The 21945-nt window shown below is 44.4% G+C and overlaps 1 protein-coding gene across 1 annotated transcript; it reads left to right on the forward strand.

The window, feature by feature from the left end:
- The first annotated feature begins 2098 nt into the window (after positions 1–2098).
- LOC100464367 (histone H4) lies at positions 2099–2701 on the forward strand. Its single transcript, XM_002928540.2, is given in 3 exon segments — positions 2099–2150; positions 2351–2534; positions 2536–2701. Coding segments are annotated over 3 exon segments (369 nt in total). The 3' UTR covers positions 2669–2701.
- The last annotated feature ends 19244 nt before the right edge of the window (positions 2702–21945 follow it).

The raw sequence follows: 21945 nt of genomic DNA on the forward strand, positions 1-21945 counted from the left end.
AACACAAAACAAAAATGTTGTCCCTGAAAGTTCATAACAGCTTTATTTGCAATAGCCTTAAATTAGAAACAATTTAATATCTTTCAATGGATGAATGGTTAAATAAATTTTCATGCATCCATGTGTGGAATCCTACGCAGCAACAAAAAGGGAGGCTAGTGATACATGCAACAACCAGGATGGATCTCAAGGGCATCATGCTTAGTGAAAAAAAACTATTAGGGAGGAAAATTTTCCTCTACGCTTGTAGGTTCTTTGGCTGTAAATTGATATTAAAACAGAGTAACAGGAGACAAATCTAATTCTGTGTGTATGGGAGCCCCATAAGAATGGGAGACCCAAGGATAAGTCTGTTGGTAGAGATTTTATGCCACCCTGAGCTAAAGAATGAGATAGGGACCTGGGCCTTCAAAGGGAGAGAGGGCAACCTACAGACAGGCCTTTCAGATAAAAAGTTATCTCTGGTAATAGCTCTCTTTCTGGGCCAGGGTCCCCACCTAAAACTTTTTAGTTAGTTAAGGAGAGGTAAAATTTTTCTTGAGTTTGCTGAGTCTTGATTGCCTTCAGTTCAAAATAACCCACGTGCCAAAGCAGCACATTTTGGGGTCACATATTTTGCTCCCCCTCAAAGTCGTTTTTGAAAGGTTACATATTATATTATTCATTTATATAACATTCTCAAAATGACAAAGCCAGAGATGGATAACAGATTGATGATTGCCACAGGACAGGGGAGACGTGTATGGATGTAATATAAAGGGGTAATAAGGAGTTCATTGGTGATGTTGGAAAAGTGCCGTACCAGCATTGCAGTGGTATTTACGTGAATCTATATACGTGGGGTAAAATTGCATCGGGCTACACACACATAAAGACAAATGAGTGCCTGGTAAAACCGATGAGAGTTGAAAAGGCCTGTAGTTTAGTTAACAGTGTTTTGCCAATATCAATTACCTGGCTTTGATATTGCAATATACGGTAGCTATGTGGGATGTGACCATTAGTGGAAATTGGTTCAAGGGGCTCTAGATACTACTGCGGCAACTTCTTGTGAATCCAGTTACTGCAAAATAACAAGGCAAAAAAACAAAATCAAAAACAAACCCCCAAAACAGCTGTGACAATTTTTTTTAGCAATTCCTACTTTGCATTGCTTGAGATTCCACTGTTTGTTTTAGAAATCAATGTGATTTTTTTCCCACCACAAACAGCAGTTTTTTGCTTTCTTCTGGCTGTTCTAGTGGTGAAATGTCCGTCAGGTTGATGCTTGATTCATTTATGTTTTACGTGATGTTTTAGATATTGCTACCCTTACCTCAAAAGTAAATAGAGCTTCAGAATTTGATATTCCTAATCTCAAATTTTCTGATGGTGTGCCCCGCCGGCTAATCCCAACACTTTACTTGGTACATCATAAGTATCGAATAAAAATCACTTCTTATTTAAAAATTCTATTTATTCTAAGGACATCATTTATATTTTCTTAAAGCTAAGCTCTCACATAACTAGCTCAACTCACATATTTTTCATTAGAGTTCATGACAGCTTTGCTTGTGTTCCCTGCACTAAGCCCAGAAAAGGGCTGTCCACCTTCTGTCCTCCCTATGAGAAGCACAGGGCCTTAGCCCCTGGCAATTTACATTCTTTTCCTCTGCAACCCTTTTTGTTTAAATATATATGCTTAATTTGTATAGAAAGAGCACACTGTGCATACTAGTGTTACATTGGAAATGTTTTGAAATCCTTCCATGCTCTTCAGTCTTGTATTATAAATACTTTGTTTTTAAGCATAGGATTCCTGGGTGATATGAATTTATTGTTCATGAACTAGATGCCAGTCATTTTGCTTCTAATAACTCACTTACCAACAAGTACTCTTCCTTCTCACGGCCAGGCTACCAAAACTCAGGTAGATCAGCAAACACGTTCAGTGTGACAGTTTGAAAGAGGCCACTCGCTGATCCCAAACCTGAAGCCTGGCCTGGTTGCTCCCCAATATATTTACAAATTCCTCTGTTTCTTGGGATTTGGGCTTGTTTAAATTCCAGTGTGGCCAACGATCCAAGAATATATATGGGAAAGATAAATCTTTAACCACATGTACGTGTATATGAAGGAGGTCGTTTCTTTTGTGTACATGTCTGAAGCTGGTGCTTAGAGGCTCTTCTTTTCTAAATACCAGTAAATCTCCCCACCCCGTGCCTACTTGAGGCCGTAGAAGCAAGGGGCGAGGACTCTGAACGATTTCCTAACTTTTCTGGTGTTTTAGTTTTAGTGTTTTAGTTTTCACAATTGTTACAAAAGGGGCCGCTGGGGGCTGGTATTAAGGACCTTGGACTGTAATACCCAGTGACTGCTTACTGTGGACGCGGCAAGGGCGGGAAGGGCCTGGGCAAGGGGGGCGCCAAGCGCCACCGCAAGGTGCTGCGCGACAACATCCAGGGCATCACCAAGCCCGCCATCCGGCGGCTGGCCCGGCGCGGCGGCGTCAAGCGCATCTCCGGCCTCATCTACGAGGAGACCCGCGGGGTGCTCAGTGTTCCTGGAGAACGTGATCCGGGACGCCGTCACCTACACGGAGCACGCCAAGCGCAAGACGGTCACGGCCATGGACGTGGTCTACGCGCTCAAGAGCCAGGGCCGCACCCTTTACGGCTTCGGGGGCTGAGCCTCACCCAAGTCCTCACATCCAAACCAACCAAAGGCCCCTTTCAGGGCCGCCTGCTCTTTCTACGAAGGAGCTCTCACTCGCCGCTCGGTGCTGCGCTGTGGGGGTGGCCTGGTACAAACGTCGGAAGTTCATGGGCACAACTGTCGCTCATGCAGTTAGGTCTTCACATCAGCTGCTCCGAGTGTAACATCGGACACTCTCCGGATCGGCAGGCGGGAAGCGGTTAAATCTGGCGATACAGCAGGTAGTGACACGGTGGGTTAGACAGGTTCCTAGATGAGGGAGATTTGGGGGCTGCCGCCAGACGGCGCGGATCTGACCGCCGCACGGCCTCTTCCAGGCGGCTGCGCCAAAGCACCACAAAGCGCACTGCAGTGTTCTCTCGAGAGTTAGTGTTTATTTTTTCAGTACATTTGTGTGTGTGTGTGTGTGTGTGTGTGTGTGTGTGTGTGTGTAGGCGGAGTCTCCCAGCCACATTATGTTCTGCCTGGTCAGATCTGTTAGTTCTAGAATAAACAGTAATGAGCATAACCCTTAGCATACGCCACATTGAATGCATTCGTCCCACAGAATTTTTGTCCTATGTCAAACCTATTTTTGACGAGCTGGTCAAAGATGATCAATGCTAAAATCTTTGGAAAAAAAGCTGGGGAACACTAGATTCAAATGGTGTCAAAGTATCTCCAAACAATGTTATTTTTGCAAAGGGAAAAAAATATCTTTGCAGTGGAGCGATGCCTCCCGGCCCTCCACGGCGTGTTAGCCAAGCGTTCTAATTTAGCACAACTACAAGTACCTGACCACCTGCGTGCCTTCCCTTGTGCAATATACATACGGAACATCACGTTTGACAAAGGTCTAAGAATCTAATCATGCCTCCAGCTATGGCTTCCAGAGAGTACGGGGGATAAAGGAGCCAGGGAAACGCCGTCACAAGCGGAAAACATCAAATCAGAACATGAGACATAATATAATACAATTAATTTGGCTTCTGCCAAAAGCCAGTCATAACAAAAAGGTGGAAGAGTGCTCCAGATTAAAAGAGCCTCAAGCAACAGAGCACTGAACAAGATGTGTTGATTGGATCCCGGCCCTCTAGATAAAGCTATACAGGCCATTATGGAGGCAAATGGGGAAGCTTGAATGCAGACTGGATATTAGATCATTTTATGATTTAGTTTCTTTCTTCCTTTTTTTTTTTTTTTGGTTTGATAATGTTGAGATTATATGGAGAATCCCCTTATTCTTAGGAGTTAGAGACTGAAATATTCAGGGGTTCAATCCTCATGATGTCTGCAATCTACTTTTTAAAAGGCTGAGCAAAATACATATATGCATATAGACATATACACAAAAGTGGTAAATTGTGCTCAGTTCTGGAATCTAGGTGCTGGTTATAAAGATAATCAGCCCACCTTTTATCTTTTTTTGTGTTTGAATATTTTTTATAATAAAAATTGGGGAAAAATAGAACAGGTGACAAAATGTGTTGGAACTGATGTGTGTCATTAGGAGAGGTTGTCGAACGGGTAAGTGTAAAGGCCTGTCTCTACGCTGAGAGGGGACAGGAGCAGCAGGACCCTCGGCGCCATGATGTGTGTCAGAAGCTCGGGTCTCATTCCCCTTGTGCCGACTCCTTGATCAGAAGTTGGCCAGAGGGCAAGGACATGGAAGAGGTCAGTCTGGGCCACATTGGCAAAGAGTAGGACAACCACCAGAGTCAAGATCCAGGGGGACAATGAGTAGTTAAACGCCACGGAGACTGGGAAAGAATTTCTGAAGAAGGAGGCCCAGCAGTTGCCTGAGGGAGGAAGGCCCCTCCCATCAGCTGAAAACCTGGGGAGCAGCCTGCTTACTTCACTTCCTCGCTTCTGGATGTGGTGACGGTCCATGAGCTTTGTGCTGTCACCATTCAGTCAAGGTCATGACAGTGGACAGATAGCCCCTCACACTGGGCAATAGGAGGAGCTTTCCTCTTTTTCCTTTAAAGATTTTATTTATTTATTAGACAGCGAGAGAGACAGCCAGCGAGAGAGGGAACACAAGCAGGGGGAGTGGGAGAGGAAGAAGCAGGCTCCCAGCAGAGCAGGAACCTGATGCGGGGCTCGACCCCAGGACCCCAGGATCACACCCTGAGCTGGAGGCAGACGGTTAACGACTGAGCCATCCAGGTGCCCCAGGAGGAGCGTTTCCTAAAGAAGCTATTTGCAAACTGAGTGCAGGATACAGAAACCCCAAGAAATTGTGCCTCACCCTAGGCCTGGTCCGTGGGGCAGCTTACCCCCTACAAGCCTGACTGGGCCAGGAAAGCAGTTAAGGGAGCTGCATGGAGAGGGATCCCCAGCAGGTGCTGCTGAGGCTTTGAGAGAGGGGTGCAAGCAGCCTGTGGGGACCCCTGGAGGGGAGACTGGGGAGTAAACACTCACAGCACCCATCTCTCCTTTCCTCCCATATCCTACAGGTGGTTTTCATTGACTGCACCCAACCAGAGGTGCGGGTCCAGGTAACACATTGGTGGGATCCATACAGGGAAGCCCCATGTGGCCTAGGACCAGGGGGAGAAGGTAGGACAAAGTCTGGAGGGCCAACTGGAAGATACCCAGTACAGTTATGTTTCAAGTAGACCATCTCCATGTTTTATAAAATGGATGTTCCTGAAAGTTATCTGTTCCTATGACACGCTTTCTCCGGGAAGATTTAAAATTCTTTGTCTTGTCCCTGGAAGCAGCTTGTAGGGATGATGTCATAGTTTAAACCATTCATAGACCACATAGGACTTTATAAACTATTATAAACAACTTACTGCATATACCCAATTCCACAGAATTAAATATTTACTCTCTAAATCTATGAATTTTGAGTTTAGGGTGATGTATATTTGGCATTTGGCTTTCCCTGTGAAAAGTTGAAACCTGACAAAGTAATCATGTGTTTTAAGTTTAAAAACAAAACAAAAAAAAAATGAAAGAGGACACAACAAAGCTTTTTCAAAATAGGTGTTAATTCAAGGTTGCAATTTTTTTTTAAAGATTTTATTTATTTATGTGACAGAGAGACAGCCAGCGAGAGAGGGAACACAGCAGGGGAGTGGGAGAGGAAGAAGCAGGCTCCCAGCGGAGGAGCCTGATGTGGGACTCGATCCAGGAACGCCGGGATCACGGGATCACACCCTGAGCGGAAGGCAGACGCTTAACGACTGCACTACCCCAGCACCCCTGCGTTTAAAACTTTTAAAAGCTTTTCAATTCACTTTCCCATAGGCCCCAGAATATTTTGGGCCCTTATATAATATGACAGAGTTTAAACAGCAGACGAGCCAGAGTGACTGGCTTAGAATTATGGCTCTAACACTTACTGGTTGTGTAATAAGTCACACAACGTCTCTGTGCCTGAGTGACCTCATCTGTAAAATGGGGATGATGATTCTTTCCCCACAGGGTTGTTGGGAGGGTTTTGGAGTCAAACAGACATGGCTTGAATCTTGGCTTCTCTCTTTTTCTGGTCTGAGATCTTGGAAAGTGTAACACTTGGAAAGTATAAAAAGTAATAAACCCCTAAAGTAGTGGTTTGGGGTATTACACGGTGGTTGAGAGTTGGGTTTTTATCTCTAAACCTTAGTTTAACCCATGTGAGGGAGAGATGTTGATTACCAGCAATTTTAAATGAATTTTTCTCTTATGTTTTTCTTCTCAAACCCGAAAGCATCTTCAGTTCTTCAAGAAAGGGAGAGAAAAGGAGAGTTTTGAATCGCGACAGGGCTCTTTTAGCTGCTACCGCGCTCGGGAGAGTGTGGCTCAGCTCAGTTCTCCAGGACAGGCAGCATGCATGGGACCCTCAGTTCTCTGCCTTCCCACCTGCTTTTTGCTAACTTGGCCACCCTCACATCGTTCAGTGGAATGGCTACCTGGCTTTTCCATCCGCTGAAGTCTTAATCCTCCTCTCCGTAGTTTCTGTCACTCTGCACTATAGACCGAAGTGGGTTCCCGGGACCCTTGTGTTATGCGTGTCACAGAACAGACTTTTCCCTTCTTTTCTTCAGTTCTTTGGCTGGTTGAATATTTGAACTTCTGTAAGACAGACTAACAGAAGCACCACAAATTTTGTACATACGGGAGCCCCCCAGCACGAGATTCCCCGGCAGTCAGGTAATCGTGGTGTGTGTGTATCATCCTGAGCTCAGGAGGAGGGGGCCGGGCTCTGGGGCTTCAACGGGAAGAGCGGACGTTGGTGGGTAGATGTCTCCACGGGGCAGAGAGTCTCAGATACGGAACTTACCGCTGTAATAGCCCGGAGCGGCTGTGAGGCCGTTTAGCCTCATCATCGATTTTGTCCTAGTTTCTCAACAAGTGCTTAGGCCCTCGGGGGGAATGGGCTCAATTCAAACGCACCCCAGTGAATTTCTAAGTAAGAATGGTAAAGCATAAGCCTAACGTGGATGTGATGTCGAGAGTCGTGGCCTCCAAGAGCGGAGGGCTTTCTACAAGAGCTGTGAGAGCTATTAAGTGCCTTGTCTAAGGTTTCCTTGTCGGGTTTTCTGAGAGAAGCTTGGGGTCTCTTTACTAAATGGCTCTGAGCTGGTAACCATCCATTTGTTTACAGGTTGTGGTTGAATTGGACTAATAATAAGGGTTTAAAACTTGTGTTTCTCCAAAGCTGGTGGTTTCCCTCTTCCCTGCCGTGTGTGCTGCACTGCGATTCTCTGAGACGGGCTCGATCATGCTGTGATCGCAACATTGCAGGCCGGAGACGTGAAGAGGCCAAGGAGTGGGGTCTCCTCTAGGGCTATGACCTCTATTTTTATTCGGTGCACGCCAGGTGTCCGGCACTGTGCTGGGGATCCATGAGAGGAGACGGCTAATGTCCAAGGGCACAGAGATGGTAATTTCAGAGGCTGAACAGTGCTGCGAAAGAAAGAAACGCAAGGTGGCAAGGGAGCGCGGCTTAGAGCATCCTGCAGATGCCGAGGATTTGGGGTTTTCCTCACACGGAGGAGGAACATGATCTGGTTTAGGTTTCATGTGTCCAAAGATGCACTCTGGAGAAGCGACATCCGTCCTTTAGTGGAGGTCGGATGGATGTTGTGCCGAGCAGTGCGGAGGCCGCTGCAAACGGCCGGGCCGGAGCCGAATCGGCCTTCGATGATGGCGCAGGTGGTGAGGGGACAGCGGGGAGAGACTGATTTTCACTCTAGGATTGTTTTACTTGGGGGGGCCAACTAATCCTTAGACCCATTGCATCATTCCCCCTCAACAATGCCGCCTACCCATTGACAAGTTCTTTTGTCTCCTTTTAAAAGAAACCTATCAGAGGCGCCTGGGTGGCTCAGTCAGTGAAGCATCTGCCTTTGGCTCAGGTCATGATCCCGGGGTTCTGGGGTCAAGCCCCGCATCGAGCTCCCTGCGTGGTGGGAAGTCTGCTTCTCCCTCTCCCTCTGTCCTTGCTCATGCACACTTTCTTTCTCATATAAATAAATAAAAATCTTAAAAAAAAAATAAAAGAAACCTATCAGTCTTCCAGCAACTTTGGTCCCCCCACTGTTCTGACAAGAATGATACACGAATTCATTCTGTATCGTCTTTTATGTCAGTGCACTTTAAGTCAATGCCTCCCGTTAAAGGGGCGTCCTGGCTCTGTTCCTGGGGTTCAGGTGAAGTCTGAGCCATGGAGGGAAACTTGTACCTGAGGGAATTTGTACAAGTCACTTCATGTCTGAATGACTGAAAGAGGATAGATCACCCTGCCTACACACAATGTTGTGAGGACCTGATTAAGTGCTTTGTGTACACATTGTGAACTTTGAAGTGTTCTCTTTGAAGTATTCTAAAGTATTTACTGTGACCAAGCATTCCACCCCAATGAAAGCCTTATTGTCTGAAGCAATTACCTAATAAAGAGCCAGGGATTTACAGCAATGACTAATCCTTGGTTCTTTTTTCTTTTCTTTTTCTTTCTTTCTTTCTTTCTTTTTTAAAATTTCTCTCCCCCCTCTTTTTTTAAAGATTTTATTTATTTATTTGACAGAGAGAGAGAGCACAAGTAAGGCAGCAGCAGACATAGGGAGAGGGAGAAACAAGCTCCTGGCTGAGTAGGGAGCCCGATGTGGGGCTCTATATGGGGCTCAATTTGGGGCTCGATCCCAGAACCCTGGGGTCATGACCTGAGCCGAAAGCAACTTTAACAGACTGAGCCACCCGGGCACCCCAGCTATGGTTGGTTCCTAATTGTTTGCATACAACTTTGGAACTGCGACATGACATTTTGAATTGATGCCAATTGGGGCCTGTAAGTCCTTTGGGCAATGATTGGATTCACTAATGCTGGGAGTACAAAACGTGTTCTGTCTGTCCGGTCTTATTTTATCCACATAACAGCTTGGCCAGCACCTATGCCCCCATCTAGAGATGAGAAAGTGAGGCTGAGAAGTTAAGCAGACCGTCTGGACTGTCCGAGATTAAATACTGAGAAAGGTAAATACAGGTAGTCGATCCAGGACCTATAGGAGGAAAAGTCCATGGTCTTTCTTCTCTAGCATCCTGTTTTATTTTCAATAGTTATCCATTTATGCCTGCTCTACCTTTTTCTCTCAATAGCACATCTGTCCTCCAACCAACAATTTGGGGATTAGCTGCTCCCTTAGGGCATGTGATTCTGGTTAGGCTGCCCTCATGGCAGGCCGACAGACCGGGCCCCCCGCAGTCAGAAGATGGTGCAGTCACATAGCGATGATCTATGTTGTGACTTTCTCTTGTTCCATATATATATATACACACACACACACACATATATGTATGCATATATATGTATATATGTATGTACATATGTATGTATGTATGTATATATATATATTTCTTTTTTTTCATTTGAGCCTGGGTTGCGGGGGAGGAGCAGAGGGAGAGGATCTCAAGCAGACTCCCTGCTGAGCGTGCAGCCAGATGCAGGACTGGATCCCAGGACCCTGAGATCAAGACCTGAGCTGAAATCAGAAGGCAGACGCTTAACCCCCTGAGCTACCCAGGGGCCCCTGCGGCACGCATATTTACCGTATTTGTCCGTCATTTGGTTTTTCTGGCTTGTGAAGTTCCTGAACAAGTTTTTTGTTCAGCTTCTATATCATTTCCCACTTTCTGTTATTGATTTAAACAGGTACTGATTAATATTCTGAACCCCAGCACTTCATCAGTTTTATATCTTTTTCAGTTTTGTGACTTCTATTTTTGATCTTTCCATGATTGCTAATATAAACTGAACCCGTTTTGTTTAATACAGTCACATTTACCCATCTTTTACTTTCTCTCTTTTTTGTCTTATTTTACAAACTTTCTTCTCTAATCCATGGTCACAGTGATATTTACTTATGCTGTTTTCTAGGAGTTTATGTTTTGCCTTTCACGTTTCAGTCTTTAGTCATCTTGGGGTGAAGTTTTAATTTCATGTGTTTTCCCCGTGGATATCCAGCTTTCCAAGCATCATTTACAGAAGACATCGTACTTCCCTTGCAGGTCTGTTATGCCTCCATGCTGAGCGCTCCCAGGTGTGAGGGTTTCTGGCTTCTCTCCCACATTCCGGTGGCCTTCTGGTCTGGACTTGAGCCAACACAATATATTGTTTTTTCACCATGATGCCTCGATGATCTGGGAGCAGTGTCCACCTCATTGCTTGTCACATAGGAGATTAAGTGTTGATTTGATTAAGAATCTAAAGGAATCCATAATTAAAATAATTATGCCTTTTACTCTGGGAACTAGGCTTTACTATGGCAAGTGTAGGTTCAGCTCCCAGGTAAAAGCTCCAGTCAAACTCTCACCATACGGCAAGGGAAGCTAAGGCTGCTTCAGTCAGGCTCTATCAGTCGTGTATTCGTTTCCTGTGGCTGCTCTATCAGATTAAGACAGATTCAGTTGCTTAAAAGAAAAATCCTGAAATTTATTAAGCTTACACTTCAGGAGGTCGGAAGTTCAAAATGGGTCTGCAGAGCTACGTGAGGGTGTAGGACTGCATTTCTTTCCAAAGATCTAGAGGAGATTTTTTTTTTTTTCCTTTTGCAGCTTCTAAAAATCACCCACGTTCCTTGGTGTGCAGCCCCTTCCTGTGTCTGCCAAGCACATTGCTTCAGTCACTTTCATGGTCATTTCTCTGACGCTCATGCCTCCTTTCCTAAGGATCACGGGGTTCACTTTTATGATCTGGAATCATCCCCTCATCTCCACACCCTCCATTTCATTCCATCTGCAAAGTCCTTTTCAGTGAGGTAACATATTCACAGACTCTGGGGATTAGGATGCGGGCATCTCTGTCGGGTGGGCTGGGCTGGGTATTCGGTCTGCCACGGCCGCAACAAGGGCTGAAAACTTTCTGCGTCTGTGGGGGATCAGAGCATGCCACCTCAGTACATGCCGCTTCGAGATCGAAGATCAAATCAATTGGACTTGATAAGCAAAATATTATTTTCAGCTAAAGGCACTTGAAAAACACTAGATGCAAGAAGGGTGCTCTGACCTTCCTTTTCTTTCCAAGCAGGAGGTAAAATTCCCATGTGAAAGGTGCCCCTCCCCATCCTGGGAGGAAAGAAAATTTTTCTCACCAGAGACAGGAACTGAGATGGCGAGAAATCTGTAAAAACAGACCTTGTTAAAATAACCCTTATCTTCCTTCAGCTTCCCTGTATCATTCTGGTCACTTCCATAATCTCGTCTCTTTGTGCAACTTCATCTATAAGTACGCAGGCTTGGCCATGTCTTGGGTCTTCATTTTCTTGTGAAGACTCCCATGCACATGGGAAGTAAAACTTGTATTTTTTCTCCTGATAATTTTACCTTCCCTACACATCACTGCTGGGAAGCAACTTGAAGTACCTAAAATACACAAACTCTACCAGAAAGTATTTAAAACCATTTAATACCTTTTTTTTTTTTTTAAAACTCAAAGTGCTTAGTTGCAACAAGAAAGGTGACTCTGGTTGATCAAACATTAAAGGTGATTTTTTAAAAAAGATTTTATTTATTTATTTGAGAGAGGATGCACAAGCAGGGGGAGCGGCAGGCAGAGAGAGGGAGAAGCAGGCTCCCAGAGGAGCAGAGACCCCGATGCAGGGCCCAATCCCAGGACCCTGGAATCATGACCTGAGCTGAAGGCAGATGCTTAACCCACTGAGCCCCCCAGGTGCCCTTAAAGTTGATGTTTTAAGGGGTAGATGACCGCGTCCTGGGAAGGGCTGTGGAATCAGGCCTGAAGACATTTCCAGGTACAAAACTCGAAACCAAGCTGCGAAGCAGTCTGGTGCTGTGGTCACAGCTGCCACTGCTCAGCCCGCACTTGACCTCCTGGAAGCCATGGCTGCTGCTACCGCCAAAGTCTGGATGCTTCTGACAGCTTCTCTCCCAGCGGAATCAAAGCTCTGTCTCTGCTGTCTCATCCAGCAATTTTGAAGACAAGTCTTTCGAAGGTGAGACTGACCCGTGGAGCCTGGCCACAGGTGTCCATTTTAGCTGGGAGGGAAGCTGACAGTTGTAGTTTGGAGACCTGGGTGTGTGACGCCAGTTCAAACCTGGGAACTGTGCACATTGATAAAGGAAATAAATGTATCAGTAGCTTGCAAACTTTTTGTCCTCCAAGTCCCACAGTAATAATAAAACAAAACAAAAACATATATACTTGAAACTAAAAATTTGTGATGTGACATTTTCATTTATTATGTGAGATGGTACTTTGATATTTTCTATATATTATTACTTTTTTTCTTTTTTTTTTAAGTCCACATCAATGGATACGATGTAGGAAAGATGTTAGGGCTTGAAGCCAATGGCCAGGAAAGAATTCTTGAGACATCTTTGGTGCAAAAAAAGTGGTTTTTAAAGCACAGGGACAGGACCCATGGGCAGAAAGAGCTACACCGAGGCCATGGGGAGTGGCCCATTATATACTTTCAAGTTGGGAGAGGGTTAGGGATAGCGTAAGTCTCTAGTTTCCAGGACCTAATTATTGTTACGAAAAGGTCATTTAGTGCTGTTTGGTAAAAACTCAGTCATGAGACTCTTCAGATGTATATCAGTGGGTCATATGCGTGGGGGATGACTGCCAACACGTATCTTGCGGGGTAGAGAGAAAGGATCCTGAAGGTCAGGTTGAGATTGCCTTTTGTGCCTAGCAAAGCATTCACACTGAGGCAGCTGAGCCCCTAGAGAGGAATGTCACTCTGCCTGTTTCAAGAACTTGTGAAAGGGCTGTAAGTAGTAAGGAAATATAATTTTTCTTTTGCCTTTTTTTCCCCACATCAGATATAGGTAAATCCAAATTTTATTCAGAAGTGTAATCAATAACTCTGAATAAACATCATTTTCACTCAGAGTAAATTAATTTGGATTAATTGGATGATTAAATATTTTCATTAAAAATCTGTTGCAATAACTATTTTTCATACTGTATAAGTGAATATGCTAAAAACATAATACCATACATTCTTAGGAAAGTTTACATCGTAGAAAAGATCAACCCTAGTTACAGAACTAAAGAAACAGTTTGGTTTTTTTTTTTTTTTTCAAGTAGGTGCCAACATCCAGCGTGGAGCCCAACATGGGGCTTGAACCCACGGCCTTGAGATCAAAATCCAAGCCAAGAATTGGATGCCCATCCAACTGAGCCACCCAGGCACCCCAAGAACTAGTTTCTTTGGCATCACACTTAAACCAAATATGGACCCCCCCAAATTCTGCTAATCCCTCTTTTATTTTCTTTCTCTTATAACTCATGCCAGCAAAATAAAGCTTAGGAATTTATGGCAACATATGACTATTCCATTAAATAGTGATAGAAATCTGGCTCACTTCGATTACATTTGAGTCTAGGAAAGTGGCATTTTTTGTGAGAAAATTTTGGGTAAAATTATCCTCTTTGAAAGGTGGACATTAAAATAAAGACCTGTGAGAACAAGAAAGAGAAGGCATATTTATTTTATACCTACAGGTTGTGACTCATTAAATTACTTTTATCACAAATTAAGGGCTTACAGTCTGTATCTAAAAGTCTGCAATAGTGCTTTGTAGCCAGAAGCCTGACATTTGTGTAAAGGAAAATGGTAAGAGAGGAAAAAGTTCTAGGGGAGCAGATAAAACTATTAAAGGAGAGGAATTTGTATAAAGGTTTACTTGTGGCCTTTGATAGTTTATTCATTCCATTGAATCATTTAGCCACTGCACAAATATTTACTAAGTGTTTAATAGGTGCTGGTAATTACCTGGGTCCTGAGAGTACCAAAATGAAGATGCTGTCCAAGCCTTCAAGGCATCCAGAGAGCCGCTGAAGTGCGTAGCAGCTCTGGAGTCCAACAGGGCCCCTAAAGCTGTGTTAGGTGCATGCGTGGAGGGGTGCCTGGGTGGCTCAGTCGTTAAGCATCTGCCTTCAGCTCAGGGTGTGATCCTGGTGTCCTGGGATCGAGCCCTGCATCAGGCTCCTCTCCTGGAAGCCTGCTTCTTCCTCTCCCTCTCCCCCTGCTTGTGTTCCCTCTCTTGCCGTCTCTCTCTGTCAAATAAATAAATAAAATCTTAAAAAAAAAAAAGTTACATGTGTGGAGCACATCTTTTGGAATGTCAGGAAGTCCGAGGCATTGATTTTGCCTGGGAGAATCAGGTGAAGTTTTCCAGAAGGAAACTCTTAAAGGAGTGAAGGGGATCAGGATCTGCCACCCCAAAATATGCCACTTCATATAAGCACCTATACGAAGCATAAGAATTAATTTTTGCTGAAGGCATTTGAGTTCCAGAAATCTTTCTTTACCTCAAAGCAGGTTCTCTCAAAAATAACTCAGTTGTCATACATCCCTTCCTCGGGAGCAACACTTGTCTCTTGTTGGAAATGAGAAGTTGGTACCACACCTAGACAGACTTTGTCATAAACGATCATATCTGCCATCTATTCTTTTAGGGCCCATTTATCTTTCCAAAAAAGTCATTTGCTCTTCCGTAAGAGCCCTTCTCTCTCCCTGCCCCGTACTGTTAGGTACATAGACCTAGAACTCGAAATTCCACTTTGAGTTACTTATCGCTGAGATCTTACGTGTGGATGTGATGTGATGTGAGCTCTTACGTGTGGATGTGATGTGATTTGTGCTCTTACACGTGTATGTGATGCACACGCTAAGCTTGTTTGTTTTCCTCTTGTTAGGCTGTCTTTTCTTAGTCTCATTTACCGGACGCAGCCAGAGAACCTCAGAGCATTTTTATAAAACTTCCCGAAGAGTTGAAGTTTCTTTGTGGACGAAGACACAGTGTATATAAAGGATGCTGTGGAGGAAAAGAAAGCTCCAAGTATGACAAGTTGTTCACGATATTCAGCTAGAGAAGTCGCTGGTGGATGGGGAGAGGGGCTGGAAGAGGAAATTGTACCGGTAAGCAGGTGCCAGATAAGGACAAGAATCGGATTTTATTTTGCAGATGTTGGGAGAACCAGTGAAGGCTTTTTATTTTTTGTGGTTTTGCCTAGATGGTGTAATGAAATGTGCACGTCACTCAGGTCTCCGACTGCAGTGAGGTGGGGGGATGGCGGGGGTTGGGAGTGAAGGATGCAGGCAAAGAACTAGCAGGAACCTGTGGTCACAGGAAGGCATTGAAGATAGGACTGGGAGGCTGCGTACAAGAGGCAGAACGTCTCGCTACCGTTTCAGGGTCTCTGGCTGAGCCCAAGAATTAAATTGACATAAAACAGATTAACAAGAGAAAAGCATACACGTTATTTAATACTTTTATGTGTTCATGGGAGTCTTCACAGGAAAATGAAGACCCTGAAAGGGATTAGGCCTAAGTACTTACAGACTAGGTTGAACAAAGAGGAGTAAACCTGAAATAGCAACAAAAATAGGAGGGGACGAAAGGAGATACAGGGTTATCTTAACCAGGTCTGTACAGATTTCTCTAGGCATGGCTCTGTTTCTGCTGTGTTCTCTTTTCCTGATATAAGGATGACACCTTTCACATGGGATCATTATCTGCCTTCAGGGAGAAATGGGAAGGTCAGAGCCCCATTCTCACATCTGCTTTTCAAGTGCCTTTAGCTTAAAATAATTCTTACGCCAAAATGGTGTGTGTTGGGGTGGCCTATTCTGCTACCTCTCAGCTAATACTCAGTTCTTTCCCAGGGTGCCTGGAGTCTCACCATCTATGGAAGAGTCTGGAAGAGATGGCTCAAGGAGGATCTCTGGCCTGATGTGAAGAGAATGCAAGTTTGTTCTTTGGGAAGAATCACAAGCAGAGGGATAGGGCCCCAAAAGCAAAGTGATAAGAATCATGGCGAACCTAAGATCTGGGTCAGGAAGAAAGGTACTGCAAAACCCTGTGAAGAGACTGGCGGGAGGAGGGATGAGCAGAGTCAGGCGTAGCAGATGATGTTCTTGATATAATTCTGGATTTGGCAATTAGGTCACTGGTAACCACGGCAAGGGTATTTTTAGTGAGTAGTGCAGAATGACAAACACAGAGATACTCCAGATTACTTGGAGATGTAACACTAGGAAAGATCTAGTAAAAGGGATCTGGATGAAGTTGAGACACAGACACGTTACATAGATAGTAAGGAACCGGTAAAGGAATATTAAAACTTAAACCAGCACTTAAACCAGTACTACTGTTAGGTCAACCAACTAAGAAAGCTCACTGGTCCGTCAAAAAAAGCTATCGATAGCACCTTGTGGGTTCCGTTAACAGACGGGGACTGCCCGTGGTAAACAGGGGCGCGCTTTCTCTGGCACCCAGGGACGCCAATGCAAGTCTCCAGGCAAGGAAAGCCGACTTCGAAGGTAAGTAGCAGGGTGAGCCTAGCCTGAAGGCCACCTCTGCGCCTGCCTGGCAGGAAAAAGGGAGGGCCGAGGTCCTACGTGAGGCGGCCCGGGGAGAGCGGACAGAGCGCACGGACGCAGGCCCGGCGGCGCCACGGGGCGCGCCTTCCCGCCCGGCGTTCACTGGGCGCCGCCATCTTGGTTGGCCGCCAACCGCCACCGGTCGCGGGGCCCGTCGTCTCCAGAAACAGCCCGGGCAAGGCGCTCGTTCAGCCAGAGCCCGAGGGAAGGACAACGACAAATAGCTTTGTCCTCCAAGCACAGCTCTTCCTGTGACCAAGTGGGTGGTCCTGAGAAGGACCTTTGGAGAATGCGGCGAGGCTGCGGCACCCGGAGCTGCAGCGAAACTCAGCCCCCGAAGCCGTAGAGAGTGCGGCCCTGGCGCTTGAGCGCGTAGACCACGTCCATGGCCGTGACCGTCTTGCGCTTGGCGTGCTCCGTGTAGGTGACGGCGTCCCGGATCACGTTCTCCAGGAACACCTTGAGCACCCCGCGGGTCTCCTCGTAGATGAGGCCGGAGATGCGCTTGACGCCGCCGCGCCGGGCCAGCCGCCGGATGGCGGGCTTGGTGATGCCCTGGATGTTGTCGCGCAGCACCTTGCGGTGGCGCTTGGCGCCCCCCTTGCCCAGGCCCTTCCCGCCCTTGCCGCGACCTGACATGTCGAACAGAAAATTAATGTCACACTCCAGTACGGGATCGCTGCCTGCCACCCTTTATATACCACTCTTGCGGACCTTTTAGGAAACTGAAACGCTGGGGGCGGGAAAGAGTCCTTCGCTCCGCCTCTTCCCACCTTCCTCGGCGGGCTTGTGTTTAGCGACAGGAGGGGCCGGGAGGGGGAACCACGTCTGACCGCCCTTTCCTTGTAGAGGCCGGAATCGGTGGTGTCTGTGACTAGTCCTGTGCCTGTGGGGTCTCTTAGATCAATGATATTGTCTAAGTCTCCTCACCTCTTTTATAATTTAGAAAAAGGAGGCAGTGACACTACGATTGTCTATAAAAGAGAGGGATAACAATAAAATTACTGTTTAAATGTGAAGATTCTTTTAAAAAATGCAAGTATTAATGCTTACAATTTTAACAATACTTACTTAAATGTGGCAGATCATGGAACAAATATACTTACGTGTTTTTCAGCATTCCTGATAAAAAGGGAACTGTAGGAAGGGGAGCAAATGTTAACTGAATTTTCACTCTTTGCTCCCAAATTTATAAAGCACTATTTGCATTGCAGAGATGAGGAATTCCAGGCTTGAAGAACTAGTCCTGTTCTAATAAGCGGTATTGTTGGAGCAGAGCTGAGGTCTTCTGATTCTGGTCTTAAGATCTTGCCACCTACCACTGATCTATGTCAGTAAAACATTAAAGATGCATCATGCTGTGTAAAAGTTTGCGTATCAACAGAATTAATAATAAAAAAACACTAAGAAACTGAAATATGATCCAAGTAAAAAGAATTACAGAATTAATATTCTATACATAGATGATACATTGATATGCTTAATAGACAAATGTGAATATTTACTCATTCCATACATTCACAGTAAGTGCCCCCCTTCTGTGTACTATAAATGGTAATTAAAACAAATTCCTTCTCTGCTGGTACTTAACAGTATAGAGAGTCAGCAGATTATCATTTCCCTTAGTCAGACACTATTAGAAATTTAGCTCAGTTACAGTTACCTGCGGACTTAAGACGCAGTGATCTTCCATGCACCAAAGAAGAATAACTGATTTGTTCATTCATTCAACTTAGGGTCTAGTATATGCCAAGATCAATGTACAAATACCAGGTTTACAAGGACAATCATACAGGTACTTTTAAGGAACTCAGAGCTTAGAAGAAGGAAGAGAAGTGTCAACTCAGGGTGAGGGGTCACACATCCACCAAATACTAGTTTCCATCAGGCGGTAATGGGTGGAGCAGCTGTATCTCAGCAACCTTAGCCTCATCTGAGAGCTTGTTAGACACACAGAATTTTAGGCCCAACCCCAAGTCTACTGAATTGATATGGCATTTTAAACAGGATCTCCAAGTGGGTGGTATGCTCATTCAAGTTTGAGAAGAGGTTTTTTTTTAAAGATTTCATTTATTTGAGGGAGAGAGAGCACGAACAGAGGTGAGAGGCAGAGGGAGAAGGAGAGGGAGAAGCAGGCTCCCTGCTGAGCAGGAAGCCTGTCTTGGGCGCTTGGCTGGATCCCAGGGTCCCGAGATCATGACTGGAGCCAAAGGCAGACGCTTAACTGACTGAGCCACCCAGGCACCCTGAGAGGTTTATATAGCTGTGTTGCCCTACATTAGCCAATAGCCAAATGTGCTCATTTAAATTTACAGTAATTAAAATGAAATCAAATTAAAAATTTCTTCTGTCACTCTAGCCACATTTAACTGTTCAAGACCACATGTAGGTAGTGGCCATCTATTTGACAGTGCAGATAAAGAACATTTCTATCATAGCACATATATCCTATTGGGCTGTGCTGTGACACTGAATTTCTTCCAGGATCTTCTAGTTCAGACTGGGAAGGGAATTTGGTGGATATTTGAAAATGAGGCTTACTGCAGGAAGTGAGGATTGGAGTATTTTTGAAGTATGATAGAGATTAGTCAACTTCTGGGTATACCAGATATCGCAGATAGAGAGGGACATACAAAAAGGAAATTGGAAGTTTGACGTCAGTATTGCCCTTCGTAGGGAATAAAATGAGATATAGTTATCCTTGGAGAAGAGTTTTAAGTGGGAGAGTGCCCTCAGATGAGACCATATGATAGGAAATTAAACTAGATGTGTTTTCTCATGGCCCTTCTGAACATCTTTGATTCTAACACAATGCTCTATCTGTTATAGAGCCCCTATGTTTTCTTCTCTCTTTTTGGTATTTATTTGGTATTTATTTATAGTCACTTTTCTCCTTAAACTTTGAAATTCACTGAATTTTGGAATATGTAAGTACAGCCACCGTGAATTGACCTGGTGGGTGCTACGTAGATCTCTCACAGTGGTTTACTATGATGAGAAGGAGGTTGATACCAAAATTGGGAGAACATGAATTCACAAGTGAGCTACCCATCACTCCTCCAACTGTGGTTGTTATTTTTACATCTAAAGCGTGCGAGTTTCAGTCCAGTTCAAAATCAATTGTCTTAACATATATAGCCTTACGTTTCAAAAGTAACAAACACAACTTTTTTTGTGAGCTACCAAAGTAATAGGTGGAACCTTTCAAGTTTACAGTCCCTTGGGATGAGCCAGCTTTCCAGAACATTGTCCATGCTACAGTTACAGAGAGGATAAGTACCTGGGTCTCAGGTCATAGCAGTAAGTATTTGCAGCCAAGCCCTATCCTTCTATAAACATCTGGGGAAGAACTTCTCAGGTGGATTCATGTCTCAATTATTGCCTTCCAGGAAGGGCAGGCATTACCTACAGTTAAGGAAATAGCCCCAAATGTCTTCTCACTTATGTGGAACCTAAATAGCCCTGGGAACCGGTAAGAGTTGTACAAGAATGGAATGGGGACATCTGCTGTGGGAACTGGTCACGTATCTTAAATTGAGTGTATGTAACTTAGGGAGCAATTCCAAGGAGTATTCAACAACCGATGTTTTGACTACAGTGATGACCAAAATGGTAACTTTTAAAAATCTGAGTTTTAATTCCATCATTAGGTCTAGATAATAATAGGCTCTGGTCCGAAAAGGAACAGGGCCCATGTCGTGTCTTGGACCCTTGCTGCTGACATCGATGCTGCTCAGGATGGCAAACAGCCCCTCCCAGACGCACGGGAAATGCCCGCTTAGGGAGAACCGCACGTTGCAGTCCCGTTCCTGTACGCGCGCTCTCCGCACACAGTATTTGCTTGGTTTTTAACACGGACTCAAGTCACAGAGGCGTGGTTTCAGCCTGTGCCACTCAATAAATGACTATTTAAAAACAGGCCAAGTGACTTTTATGGATTTAGTGAAGTGTGGGGAGATGACATCTTCAAAACTGGTGATCCTATCTTGGATTTTTTAGTGAAAATTCTTAAATCATCATTGAATATAAGCCAGAATAACAACATTTTTGGAAATAAGGGTATTTGTTAGACGAGAGATAACACCAAAATACTGTTCTTGTTTATTTGTTTTAACAAACATGGAGTTTAATTTCACTATCTGATTATTTGGTAGATAATACTAGATTTGTGCTTAATTATCTAGTATTTACCTAATTTCATTAGCTCTGCTGTGTTGCAAACCAACAGTAAAGCAATAAAGTGGGTCACGTTTGCTGTGAAATGTTTGCTCTATTTCTTAGGCGGACTTATTTAGCCAAATAATTGACGTTGTGACAGCCTAGTTCATATTCTGTTAGGAAAAAGCCCAGGGAGCACTGTGAAAATTCAGAAAGAGTGATTTAAAAGAGAACTTTTTCTTTCTAATCTTGGGTCCCTACTGGCAATGTTGGAAAAGAGTTAAATAAAATCTGTACTATACATGTCATTTTGAAATGCAGGAAATATGTATAAAATTCTATGTACGTATTGGAGGGAACATATCTGATGGACAGGGTGTGTCATTAAATAATTTACAGTTTTAAGAAGATGGGATGCAAACACGTGCGTGTTGTTCAGCTCCTACCTGGTAGAATGAGGTAGAACTACATTCTATTGCTTCAAGATTCACTTTTCCTCTTTGTAGATTCGGTGGTTGATCTCTAATGCCCGTTCTAGGTCTGAAAAATCTATTCTACCACTATTTCAGGAAAGTTGCTATTTAGAACTCTTTATGTGGAAAAGGAATGGAAAAGGAATGGAACATCCTCGTCCCCCATCCTTCCTAAAATATTTAAATCTCCAAAACACGGGGATCAAACACAATTTACACACTGGCCACTCAAATACTTAAAAATGAATCTATTGAAAAAAATAGTTATCCATCTTGTACGTAGAATTTTCTATCCCAGTGCCAATTCCCAGGGCTTCGTGCAAACAGCTGCAGGAGAGCTGTGTTATTGCTCTCGCGAAAAAAGCGTCTTTCCTTGAATATTTGAGTAACAATGAACTTATTTATATAAACTTGCAAAGAAAAGAATGTGTAGAACAATGCCCTGGAAGACAGACGTGCAAAGGAAACAGAGAGAAATAGTATTTTTAAGGAAAATCTGAAAGTTGTCTCAATGTGACCGAAGTTTTAAAGAGAGTTGGGGGAATCGGCCAAGTTTCAGGGTACTGGTTTTGAAACTAGGTATCGTAAATGAGGCAGGAATGAAGCCTGAAAACTCTTGGATCCGTTTCCCCCAAATCTCTAATTATTTCATGCCCAGATTTCTTACGTTTTTCTTCTTTTTTGAGAGGAAAGAAACACAGCCACACTGCAGAGCGGAGGAGCTCTTCCGAGCAGCGCGGCGCAAGGCGCAGGCAACCAATCATCACTCAGCCGCTCTCTATATAAACCCCCGGCCGCCG

Source organism: Ailuropoda melanoleuca, chromosome 5, assembly GCF_002007445.2.
Source record: "Ailuropoda melanoleuca isolate Jingjing chromosome 5, ASM200744v2, whole genome shotgun sequence".
In the NCBI taxonomy this organism is placed as follows: domain Eukaryota; kingdom Metazoa; phylum Chordata; class Mammalia; order Carnivora; family Ursidae; genus Ailuropoda; species Ailuropoda melanoleuca.